Source organism: Hermetia illucens, chromosome 1, assembly GCF_905115235.1.
Source record: "Hermetia illucens chromosome 1, iHerIll2.2.curated.20191125, whole genome shotgun sequence".
Classification (NCBI taxonomy): domain Eukaryota; kingdom Metazoa; phylum Arthropoda; class Insecta; order Diptera; family Stratiomyidae; genus Hermetia; species Hermetia illucens.
In genome coordinates, this window is record NC_051849.1 from 209,966,159 (window position 1) to 209,979,665 (window position 13,507).

The window sequence follows — 13,507 nt, forward strand, 5'->3', positions numbered from 1 at the left end:
GGTAAAGGAGACCCGGAGTTCCCGACTGCATACCAACCGCTGTGTATGCTTGACATGGCCGGAAAAGTGCTCGAGAAGCTCATCAGGGGTAGACTCGCTGAAGCGATCCGTGCTGCCGGGGACTTATCCGCAAGGCAGTTCGGGTTTAGAACAGGGAAATCTACAGTGGATGCTGTTGTGGAGGTCGTAGATGCGTTTAATCGAGCCGGGGCACACAGCCGCCGATCTCGACGGATAGTGCTCCTTATAACGCTTGATGTCAGAAATGCCTTCAATTCCGTAAGATGGACAGATATGCTAGGCACACTAGAGAACTCCTTTCACGTGCCAAGCTATCTCCTGCGGATATTGAGGGATTATCTGAAAGACCGCTCCCTGTTCTATGAGACGCTAGAGGGCCAAAGGAGGATGGAAATCACGTCGGGAGTAGCACAGGGATCCATCCTAGGACCGGACCTCTGGAACGCTTCCTACGATAGTCTGTTAAGACTCGATATGCCCGAAGAGTCGCGCCTGGTCGGTTATGCAGACGACGTTGCGGCACTTGTTCCCGGACGCACTGTTAAATAGGCGCAAAGCAGACTTGGCATATTGATGCGACGGGTAAGCGGATGGATGACTGCCCACGGTTTCAACCTTGCGCTGGAAAAAACCGAAGTAGTCATCCTGATCAGAAGGAGAATCCCGACCTTGCGTTTCATATCGGTCGGCGAGTTGACTATAGAGTCAAAACCAGCGATTAAATACCTTGGTTTAATGCCCGACTCGAAGATGAGCTTCTTAAAGCAAATCAAAGCAGCCGCGGACAGCGCTGGCAGCTGGAATCGTATTGCGCATAATGTTCGGGCTCTTCTTACTACGAAGAAGATTAAACTCGACCGGCAGAGGGATCGGACGGTAAGGGGTTCCCTGAACTAACAACAACTCTCTTCCTCCCCTCCCCTCCCGTTGGTGAAATGAATTCCCTGACTTGAAGGCTCCCAAAGCTGGGAGAGCGGGAGGGCTAGCCCGAAATAATGTGTCAAACGGTTCCAGGCTAGTTCTCTGATGACAGGGAGGTGTTTAGTTGGTAGTCCGCCAGCGTGCTGTTGCGGGAGTCCAAAACTCTGTGCGTAAACGCATTCACCTACCCTACTCCCAAAAAAAAAAGACCGTGACTGCTCTTATGAGAGCAGGTAGGCAGAGTCCAGCCGGCTCAGATATTCAAAGCCAGCCGTTGCATTCACCAAGGAAAGAAGCTCTCCCATCCTACAGCTAGCAATCTCTCTGAGATCCTCAAAGAATGGTTTACCCAGTGTCCGTAGCCTGGCTCTAGTTAGAGCTGGGCGATCGTGGAGGAAGTGCCTGAGGTTTTCGGCAATGCGAACTGTAGGGTATGCCGAGCCAGGCGACATGGTCCCCTATGGGCCAGTGCCCCGTGCAGACCGCCTTCTCCTCTCACCTCTTGTATGCATTTGCACGCGTCTGGCACAGGAGCTCTCGTGATTGGGTTTTGTTTTAAGCGAGCCAAACCCCCTTGACTTGGCACAGGTGGTAAGTCTTTGCCATCTAAAGCCTGCGACTGCTAAGTAGTGCGAGTAAATTTCTCCCTTGATAGTCGCCAACGAGGTAGCGACTATACCCGCCGAAGGACTGCCAAGAGCGGAGCCTCGCCTGGCCAATCCGTCAACCCGCTCAGTCCCCTGTGTTCCTATGACCGGGAACCCAGAGGAGGGTAACCTTGAGCGTGTCGTCTAGACTGTCCGGCGCGGTTCTGCACTGCCCCACCAGCCTGGAGGACGTCGTCGCTGAGTACAAGGCCTTAATGGCCGCTTGGATGTCGGTCAGAATGACTATGTTACGCTTGGGTTGTTTTTCAATTCCCCCTAACTGAAAAGGTGTAGAAAATCCAGCAGAAGTTTATACCAAGAATCTAAGATATCCCTCAATTCTCAAAAATAAATTATAACACAAATTTTAGCGCGATTTAATATTTTTTTTTTAACTTTATTGTTTCATGAGAATTTCTGTTAAGTTGGTAATAAATAGTACAAGTACGTAGTATTTCAAGGAAAGCGCAATAGCCCTACAAACTCGTCACTTTGAATAAATGCCTTTTTGTTTTGTGTGTGCTGTTTAAATTGCTGCATATCACGTCCGCTGCTTCGAAGCCTCCTTGCTTAGGCCGCCGCCTTTGCCTGTTTCTTCGTTTTCTTCGTGTTCGCCTCAACTTCAATTGGTGCAGGTTTCACAAATGGAATTTCATCACGGTATTTCTCTGGCATGTACATTTTCAAGACTTCAGGTACCTTAACTCCCGTCTCAGTTTGATGTGTTTCAAGGATTGCGCAAATAACTCTGGTCGTTGCACACATAGTGGCGTTAAGCATATGAACATAATCGACATTTGCGTTCATTTTCTTAGTCTGGCCGTACCGGACAAGAAGTCTGCGTGCTTGATAATCTAAACAATTAGAACAGGAAACAAGTTCTCGGAATGCTCCGCTACCAGCAAACCATGCTTCCAGATCAAGTTTTTTGGAAGCGGCGTGGTTTAAGGCCCCAGATACGATATTGACTATTCTGTATGGAATTCCTAATGTTTGGCAGAAATGCTCAGCGTTTGCAATCATCTCGTCCATCATTTCCCAGGATTTGTTGTCATGCGGAGATGTCAGTACGAACTGTTCGACTTTCTCGAATTGATGCACTCGGAAGATACCTCGCGTATCACGACCATGGGATCCGACTTCTTGTCGGAAACACGTAGAGAGACCGGCATATTTGATAGGCAGAGCAGATTCGGCGATCCATTCGTCTCTATGATAGGCGGCGATCGGTTGCTCAGAGGTGGCAATCAAGTATTTCTCATCAACTGTACCATCGTCACCTTTTTCGCTTCCCTTTCCAATCACCTTATACAATTCCTCATCGAACTGGGATAATTGAGCAACTTCTTGCATAACTTCCTTTCGCATAAAGAACGGTGTGTATAGGGGAGTGTAACCTTTTTTGAAAAGCACTTGGAGGGCATATTGAATTAGAGCCTGCTCTAAAAACACAGCTGGCCCTGTTAAGAAATAGCCTCGTCCACCAGAAACGACGGTACCTTTTTCACCGTTCATACCATCAATCATAACTATGAGATCGACATGTGAATACTTCTTGCGAGATTCAATGTCTCCGAATGTTCGTTCGACTTTGTTCTCGTCTTCATCGTTACTAACTGGAACACTGTCGTGGAGGTGATTGCCAACTTCTCGTAAGGCGCTGTTTCGGGATGATTCGGCAATTTGCAGTTTTTTCTCATTCTCGATGATCGCTTCGTCGATTAAGTTGCGGAGTTTCTGTAAGAGATGATTTTGATTAGGTACGGGATTTGATAAGGTTTGAAAAGTTGTTTTTAAGATTTTGTGTAAAACAAAACCTTATTAAAATCGAGGCAATGTCTGTCTGTCTGTCACACGCATTTTTCTCCAAAGCGGCTAAACTGATCCGAATGAAATTTGGTGGACAGATGGGAGCTATGAAATCCCATGCATACAGCGAGTGGCATAAATTTAGGTGGAGTTTAAAGGGGGGCTCCCCATACATGCAAAAGGGGGATTCAAAAAATTTTTCACCGGATATAGTTGTGTAGGGTATCAAATGAAAGGTCTCGATTGGTACTTCCCGAAACTGACATTAGTTTTGGCAACAATTGCAAAGTGCGTGAGTAAGGAGTCGAATTGTATGCATTTGAAGTGAGACAGGACTCATTTTCGGAAACTACCCAACCTAAAAATCCGAAAAAAATCAGGGTGGTGCACCTAGATGAAATCTAGGCCTCAAAATATGTCCCATACCTGCCCTTCGAGATATTTAAATCGCTCAGTTCTGGCAATGGCAGTAACCTGGCCAGAACTGAGCGATTTCAATATCTCGGATCAATGCTTTAAGCCAATGGAGAACTACGTTATGCTCCTCACATAGGGAAACACAAACCCTTTTATACCTGAAGCGTCAAGCTTCCGGTTTCCCGACTTGTTTAACAATTCTTGAAAGATGTGACGACTTTAAGTGTTCACACGTAACCACTTTGTTCAGGAAGTTAGAAATCGCAAAATATTAGGGCAATCTTGTCCATATGGTATGCATCTAAGATGACGCAGATGTTAATCAAATACTAGATTTGCAAAAAAGTGAATGCACTTTTTTTATTCAATGCAAAACGATCCTGGAGTCACGTAGATATCGGATATAACAACTGCAAACATTTCTATCTATTCCTATAAGTCTAAACCCATAATCACAGCAAAGACGATAACACCAAATATAGATATTTTTTATGCAGACCTATCCTAGATAACGGACCAGATTGATCTAATCTTGTTATAAAGAATTCCATCCAGTGATTATGTTACTACCATATCAAATATGTTAGGGCTTAGTGTTCGGAGATTATTGCGAATCAATTTGGACAAGTTTTCATTATTTGCGTGGATGAAAGTGGGCAAAAGCATGAATTTAGGTGGAAATAATATGTATCTAGGCAATAGGAGGATTACTGAATGTAAAAGTGGTTCGTTTACCGTAATGCGCGGATAAGCTGATTAAAGTGTGAGAGGTACGCTTTTTTTCAATTGAATTTATATGTATAACTGCTGACTACTTACAAATGTCTACTTCCTGATGAAGGCATCGAGCTTATAAAAAAAACTGAACATATTCTGTTTGAGGATCCAAGTCCCACTTGATGTCGAACTCGATCAAATGGGGAGCAACTTTCTCCCTATTTTTTTTTGGTCCACGGACCCCCCTTTAGGCTTACTACCCAAACTTAAAAAAAATAGAAAGCGAAGATGTCTCCACGATTTCGTACCAGGGCAGAAGCAACCCGACAGACGCTGTCTCACTTCAACTCTGAGAGCTGCATGACCGAACGGCTCACAGATGTAAAATGCTCCATTATATAATTAGCAAAACATGACATGACTACGAATTATATTGAGCGTAAATTCATCAACACTTTGAGCCACAGCTCGACACAGAGCTGAAATATTTTGTTTTTTTCGGATTGAGTATTTTACATCTGTGGACCGCTTCTGTCACGCTACTCCCAGGGCAGAGATAAGATAGCGTCTGGTGAGTTGCCTTTGTCCTGGTACAAAACCGTGAAGCCGTCCTCGCTTTTTATGTATTGAATATATTCGGATATCATAGCTATCAGTTTACTGTTAGGTTTTAATCGCGAGCGAGCGAAATTTTGGAGTATGTATGTTGCTTGCATGCTTACCAACGTGGAAAGTCCTGTGAGTCTGTTCTTCATTCTTTGTTTTCAAAGATAGAGGATGCAACTCTGAAGTGTGAGTGCGCGATGGGGTTCGGACACTGAAGGGGCTTTTGACTGTGCGCCCTTCCAAAAGTTCTGTGACGCCGCCAGAGAGCATGGTTTTGACGAAAATCTAATAAAGTGGATCTACCCTATGATAACGCAGAGATTGTTGTGTGCTGAAGTGGGTGTCGATCGCTACCTAACAACAGAAGCGACGAAAGGCTGCCCTCAAGGAGGTGTCCGATAGCCACTTCTGTGGAGTATGCTGATCAACTCACTACGATGTTAACTGGAAAATCTGCCAATACACGTTCAAGGTTATGCGGTTGACATGGCTGTTGGTCGATATCTCGGAATGGTGTGTAGAAGTACACAATACGCCGTTGATTTGATTGACAGTTGGTGTCTCAGGCACGGACTTCAAGTAAATCCAAATAAACCCACAATGGTATTATTTACAAAAAGAAGGAAACTGGATGAGTTTTGCCTTCCAGAGATGAGGGGTACAACCCTTCAACTCTCCGAAGAAGTGAAATATCTGGGAGTTATTCTAGGCAAGAAACTTCTTTGGAACAAACATGTAGGGGTAAAGATGATTCGAGCTCTTACAGCTTATGCTGTGTAGGCGGAGCTTTGGCTTGACATGGGGACTTAGGCCTCATCTAGTAATGTGGATATATGTTTCTATCATTAGGCCGATGTTCACTTATGCATCCGTAGTGTGGTGGGTTAAGGTGAAACAACAGAGTTTTCGCTGTAAACTAGCCACACTGCAAAGAACTGTGTGTCTCGGTACCACCGGAGCCATGAGCATTACTCAATTTGCAGCCCTTGAATTTGTTCATTCAGAGCACTGCAATGAGAGCAGCTCATAGTCTAATTCGATTAGATTTATGGAAAAACAATAGTCTATTGGAAGAGTCATTGGGAGAACTGAATCTAGTTTTCCCAATGCCTTCCGATTCTCAGATCCACATACATTTGTTTGGTAGACGATATGATGTTATCTTGAAACGGAGAGAAAACTGGGACGCACCAGAAGAATGCGTGTCAGGATATACTGACATCTTCTACACCGATGACTCAAAGACAGAAATGGTTCTGGAGCAGGAGTCTACCTCTCGAATAAAAACGAGAAGTGGGCTTTTCCTTTGGGACAATGCACAACGGTCTTTCAGGATGAAGTGTATGCGATCCTAAGGGCGGCAACCTGGATAATTGACGACCGGTTGAAGGGCAGACGTATCGCTATCTGTAGCGATAGTCAAGCTGCATTGAGGCCGTTGAGTAGCACTTTGATCACTTAAAAAATTGTTTAGGAATGTAGAAACTGATTGAATTCTGTTTCTAGATTCAATACGGTGGATTTACTCTGGGTACCTGGTCATTGTGGTGTAGAGGGAAATGAAATCTCGGATGCCTTAGCAAAAGAGGCTTTAACTTTCCCCATTCCCGGACCAAAACCAGCATTTTGGGTGTCGGTAGCATGGGCTGATGCTGCTATCAAAAACTGGGAACAAGATTCGCATAATAACAGGTAGTTCGGTGACTCGAGCCTTAATGCTGCTAGACAGACCAAACTTTTCCTGTCAGAACCAAACAAACACTGCAAAGTTTATCCTGTCGAAAAGCAGGAAGACTTGCAGAAGTAATTTGGACATTCTGATTGGCCATATGTTCAGAATACGAATTATCCAAGATTATACGTGTCCATCCTGTAATAAAGAAGTGGAATATACCAAGTGAGTGCCTCGCCTACGGACGCATCGGACATCAGATTTTTGGTGCTGATGTGCTCCAACTTCAGCGGTCTAGTGTGATGAAATGCATTATTATTTCAGTATTCCCGGCGCGGTACCCGACCGGAGAATCACCTAGTCCAGATACAGATATTGTCTGTACTAACAATTGCGTCCAGCTGGGAATTAGATAATATTGTAGTTGGTCACGTTGTTTCTTCGCTCCCAGCCATTACCTAATGTTAGAAATGAATTTATACGTCCTTCCATCTACGTGAACGGGGGTCATGTTTTGCACATTCAATTAATTTTCTTGAATGGTGCAAAACACGCATTTCTTGCGCTACAATGTCGATTGGAGTATGTGCTTGCTACAATAGTTCTTAAAGGGTTGCCGATCGTTAGTACCATTAGGCGGTAAACCGAACCCATAGACTTCCATCTCTGGGGATTTGACACGATTGATGGCTACGGCTGTTGCCTTTTCCACACATTCTGCACTGGTCGTTCTCTACCCGCTTTTTATAAGCTCAGGTGGCGACCACGCCGTCCTGAATGGTACACATGAATCCTTCCGTCTCAGCAAGGAGTTTCCCTGCACACAGCCATCTGTTCGACAAATGGTTGCCAAAGACAATTCACGTGTTCACCGTGCATTGCCTTCGACTTCCATTCATCGATCCGCTCTTGGTCCGACGTCACCCCACTCAGAGGATTAAAAGATCGATCCTTCAAGTCAAGTGGAGTCAGTCCACAGTCTGCCTTACAGACAGCCGCATGCAAGGGACTCGCCTGCTCATTGCTGGAAAAATAAGCACGCAGCGAGTCGACTTGGCGATGATATTGTGCCGCCACTTCAACCACGCCCCTACCTCCGATGTCACGAAGCAGATTCATCCGCTCCACGGCAGAGTTTGGATGATGCATTCGGAATTTGGACATAATTGTCTGTATCCGACGCTGGACGTTTTCCAGATCGGTCTTCGTTCACGCCAATATTCCGAATGCATAAGCCAGTGAAGGGATAGCTTATACATTCAATGCGCTTATCTTATTCTAACCCGAAAGATGCGATTTCAGTACCAGCTTCATACGTCGCAGGAATTCGGACAGCAGAGCATCCTTCAGATCACCAACTCGAGCATGGGTTCCTCGCAGAATTCCTAGGTACTTGTAGCCTGTTTCGGTTATAGCTTGGATGTGGAGGTCATCAATGTTATGTCTGGCATGCGGCTCGGATTCGACAATTGTCTAACTCAAATTCCATTCGAATATCACCGCTGAACATGTCTACTATTCGCAAGATTTCTAAAGTGGTAGTCAGTATCGTCATACAGCTTGATATCATCTAAGTACATCAAGTGTGTTAGTTCGCACTTAGCACGTGGGCCATATTTAATTGCAAAACCATGCCCTCTAGCATCATTCAGTAGGTATGAAAGGGGGTTCAGTGCCATGCAAAACCAAAGGGGACTCAACGAATTCCCCTGGAAGTTGCCCCTCCGTATATGGATAGGTTCTGAGGTATCGGCACCCTCATATGAAGGCACTGATAAGGCAGTATGCCACCCTTCCATGACTGTCGCCAAAAATTTTATTAGTTTCGGATCAATGCGATACAAATGTAGGACATCGATCAGCAAGGTATGCGGGACGCTGTCGAAAGCCATGGCATAATCGATATAGCAACTAAAGAGGTTTCTTTGGCCTCTAGTTGCTTGTCCTACAACTACTCTTTGCAACCCCTTGACCCAACTCGGCAGGCGATCTGCTCCTTGGACAGCATCTTGTTGATCTCGAGGTTCGCAGTGACCTTTTCTCTAATGATGGGCGTTATGAATTCATAGAGGGTTGGTAAGCAAGTAATCGGCCTTGTGTCCCCGGGATCCTGCACTGTGTCCTTCTTAGGGATAAAGTAAGTAATCACCGCAGTGAGGAAGGGTGAAAATTCCTCCGGTCGACTCATGACCTGATTTATGTTGTGTGCCAACCGACCATTTATACTGGTGAACTTTTTGTACCAGAAGTTCTGTACTCGATCTAGACCTGGGCCACTCCAGTTCTTCGAGCTATTTATGGCTTGTCGAACTTCCTCTTTGGTAACATCCGCCAAATTAATGCCAGGCGTAGTGCCACGGCGGGTGCCTTCGACGGTGATCTACTCAGCATGCTGGACGGGTTACCTTCAAAAGTCCACCCCATTACTCTTTCGCTTCCGTCACCGAAAACTGTACTGTCTGGCCGCTCTGCTGGGATTCGTTGAGTGATCTGAAAAAACCCCGCTGGTTCCTCGCGTACGTTACATTCTGGACACGTCTAGAATGATTTTCACCATATAATACGACAGAAAGTTTCTGCTTTAGTGTGTCCAGAATTTCAACTACGGGTGTTTTACTGGGGATGGCATAGTTCCTGTAAGCCCTCTGGACTTTACTCTTCATCCGTCTGTTGGCATTGTCAGTGCTGATTTGGATCAACCTAGCAATGTCCTGCCTTAGTGAGTTCCGCCGATGTTCCAGCCGAATTTTCTATGGTGAATCTCTTCGATCCTTCAAACCAATAACACGAAAGCGAATCTTCTGTCCGTGCAATATGACAGTCGCAATTGCATCATAATACACAAGTGATTGTAGTTGCAGCAGCGATATATCATATCAGAACATAGCCGAGATTCCATTTCATCATTGATTTGAGATAGAATTCTCAGAGTTGCTGGAGATGGTCTATGCAAAGGATCCATTTCCGAGAATTCTATACACGCTCTTTGGAATTCGTCCCGAACCTCAGGAGAGGAGTGCTTCGACGAGGACTGAAAGTGTTGCCTGCAGTGCGGCGTGGTGTTGTTGATGCCACTGCCTCTATCCCCATCGACTCTTGGTCACCAGTTTCCGCGATGACCTCAAATTGAACACACTCTCTGATATGAATTCTCTTTTCTATTTGAAGACTCCCTTTTTCCCTTCTCTTCCTTAGAGACGCAAAACTCTTTTTACAAAGGGACATACTCCAATATCATGGCCTGAGGATATCAACGCAGGGAGGGAACTTCATACATCTGAGGCAGGGGAAATATTGATCAAGGATGTGATCCATCGTGGATCCCCCTTCTCGATGGCGGCACTCAGGTCCGGAGTTTTGTATTTCATTTCCAGATTTAGCTCGTGTGTTGTTCATTTCGATAGATGCACATTTTTTGTGAAATAACATGTGAAGGCTCAAACTGCTCAAAGGATACCGCTCCCCCACATTCCCGAGTCTGGCAAGCACGGTCCACGAATTCAAAATTTGCGGACGGACCTTCACTGTCAATTTCACCACCTATTTTTTTCAGGTTTTTGGAATAGCTCTTCTCTCTTGGTTGTTTGCGATGGATAGTCGACGATGGTCGATAGATCATAGTAATTTCTATTTGTCATTACAAATCGAGGAAGATAAGACAACCAGCTAATGGAGAACTACGTTATGAAGTTGCCTCAGGAAAGCGCAACATGGATGAAGTGGCGTTCCACAACTGGCATTCTTTGTTATCGACATATCAACGAACGTATCAAATCTAAAATTTATCACAACGTCGTCCGCTTTGTCGGTTTCTATGGTTCAGAGTGTTGGCCGACTATAAAGGACAATGCATGGCGCCTTGTGGTAATGGAGACGAAAGTGTTGCATTGGACTAATGGCGTGACATGCCTTGATCGCATCCGAAATGAGGATATTCGCAATCGATATGGGGTTGCATCGGTTGTGGAAAAATGATCATGTGATTCGAGCTAACGAGAATTCACTTGCCAATATTGGTCTAAAAATCGAAGTCGATGGCAAGCGACTAAAAGACCGGCCTTAATTCGTGAACAAGTGGGATCTTTTTTCGGATATGAAACTTAGAGGCTATGGACCGGCTGTCAGGCAGCTTTCTAGGTTTTCAAAAGATAAGGCAGCTGAGGTACATGGCTAGACTGGATATTCGGATCTTAGCTTTGAGGATTGCAACTCTCAACCGTAGCATTTTCTAAATAAAACGTGGAACCCGCCTGGAAGTAATACCATAGCCAAAAAGACAATCGCTTCCATTGGTTTATATTTCCTTAGTTATTTTGCATTTTCGGACGTTGATTTGTAGGTTCCGCTATACATAGCACTCAGTTCAATTCACATAAAAATCAATTCCAAACTGCATATAGCAAAATGTTTAAGCTTTCTCTTTGATTCAATCATTTTTCCTATTGCATCGTCCTCCTTTAAGTGCTAGACTAAAAGCTAGCATCACATTTTCAAGACGCAGCTATTACTTCTGAATTCACGGATTAGGTCAATTCCTTTCACTTCGTTTATAACAACTGCATTCCTGCAAACATTAGCCACTAAGATGAGAGTTGGGAAACACTGAATGTATGATGCAATGTAGACGTAGGTTCGAAAAATGTGAGTCACAAAATCGGATGGCATTTCACCGGGTAATTAAGGTGCCTCGCGGTTTTGTAGACAATTCCTAAGTTGATTTTATATAAGTGCATTTTGCACCACAACTTCATCGGGAAGCTCACTTTCACTTAAATTACTACAAAAAGAAGTTGCCGCTGACCTTAATTTGATTCACAGTAATTCCCTTCAGTGCCTCCGCCGTCAATTTGTCTAAATCTTGTGCCAAAGCTTCGGGAACAGGTTCATCTTCACTTCCCACTGGTTCTTTCTTCTTCATTTTCTCTCCAATTTCCTTGCTGCAGATGTTCTTCAGTTTATTGAAGTTATCAGCGCGATGCCGCCGCTGTCTCCATTCCGTATCCTGAGCAATCACAGCCTCGACGAGTGCCACGTCCTTAAAACGTTTCGTTTGATTTTCGCGAATTTTATCTGGGTCATGCCCTTTATCGCTGCGGAATAGATCCAGATCTAACACCATTTTTAATTCAGTTCTTTGATTAGCACTTGAAACGAATGTTTTAATTCAACGTGGCGATGCACACGCGATGAAGGAAAATGCGGTTAGAAGACGGAGCCACGAACAACCACACGGCACAAATGATATGACAGATTTGTCATTATTGACGGATAGTGCGGCTGATGCAATAAGCGAATTGTGCGTAGAGGGGATGTGGAAAACATAGAATTTTTGAAAGCTAATTGGAATCGGAGGAAGTGTTGTACAGTCATGAAGCGAATTGGAGTGAAGAAATTGCAAAGGGAATTCCCGCGAATACATGGTTTTCTGTACAGAATTTGCAGAAGTATCGTATTTGTTTTGGTTTGTTTTGGTCTTTTCTGACAGATTTCCATAATTTTCTATTACCGCCTATTAACCGCGTTTATCCGAACCTACTTTGGTTTCCTCGACTTTTTTTTTTAACCGGTCTTATTTTCATTAATTAAGGAATTAAGGATTCAATGATGAATTCAATGACTACAACTGTAATTCAGTCAGAAATAATTCGTATTTCTCTATTTAATAAATAACAACCGTTTAAAGCTGAACAAAAATGTTTAATTTTTCTTTCGGGAAAATTCGAACACACTCCAAGGTCTAGATCGAAATGATGCACCAATCATTATTTCCGAGTTATCGCAATCTTGGCAGATGTCGGATTTTAGCCAATACTAGCATTAAGTGCCAAGTACTTCGGCTCGGACGATTCTACCTACTCAAAAGGTAAAGGGGCGTTCCTCCTGGTGGCCGTTGGTAGGTTAGTAGAAGAATCCGTCGAGAACTCCCCGCAACATCGAGCACGTATGCAGAATGGTGTACTTCTGGTTTGAACCAAACTGTGTGAGAGTCCCAGGACATCAAGGGAAGTCGTAAGGGTTTTAGGTACAATACCTGTAGCTGACAATATTATGGGAATTACAACCACTTTCTTGAGACGCCAAATTTCTTTCATTTCCGAAGCCAGTGGTACATAGTTCACCTTTTTTTCCATGTATTTCCGTTCAATGTTGCTATTATGGGGGATAGCAACATCAATAATATACGCGGAGCGACCCGTCTCGTCAACTAACAGCACGTCAGGCTTGTGGTGAGGAAAAACGCGATCTCTATGGTTCTGAGTGTTGGCCAATTATAAAAGACAATGAACGGCGTCTTGCGGTAATGGAAACGAAGATGTTACGTTGGACTAGTGGCGTGACACGTTTTGGTCACATCCGAAATGAGGATATCCGCGATCGGTATGGGGTTGCACCGATCGTAGAAAAGTTACGAGAGAGGCGTCTTCGATGGTATGGTCACGCAATTCGTGCTAACGAGAATTCACTTGCCAAGATTGGTCTGAACATCGAAGTCGATGGTAAACGACCAAAAGGAAGGCCTAAACAACGGTGCCTTGATACGCTGGATGGGGATTTAAATGCTTCGAGATTGGACCCATATCAGGCATTCGCTAGAGCTAAGTAGCGAAACCAATCACGATGAACCGACCCCGCTTGTGAACGGGACAAAGGCTGAAGAAAAAGAAGAAGATACATGCTGAAAGCAGAACTATCAAGT

General features: G+C 44.4%; 1 protein-coding gene across 1 annotated transcript; it reads right to left on the reverse strand.

Moving 5' to 3' along the window:
* Nucleotides 1-1,954: 1,954 nt before the first annotated feature.
* LOC119661712 (serine--tRNA ligase, cytoplasmic) lies at nt 1,955-12,075 on the reverse strand. The gene is made up of 2 exons (XM_038071166.1): nt 11,612-12,075; nt 1,955-3,326 (listed from the first exon to the last, which is right to left on the reverse strand). The coding sequence occupies exons 1-2, from the start codon at nt 11,927-11,929 to the stop codon at nt 2,160-2,162; spliced, it is 1,485 nt and encodes a 494-aa protein (XP_037927094.1). The 5' UTR covers nt 11,930-12,075; the 3' UTR covers nt 1,955-2,159.
* Nucleotides 12,076-13,507: the final 1,432 nt, after the last annotated feature.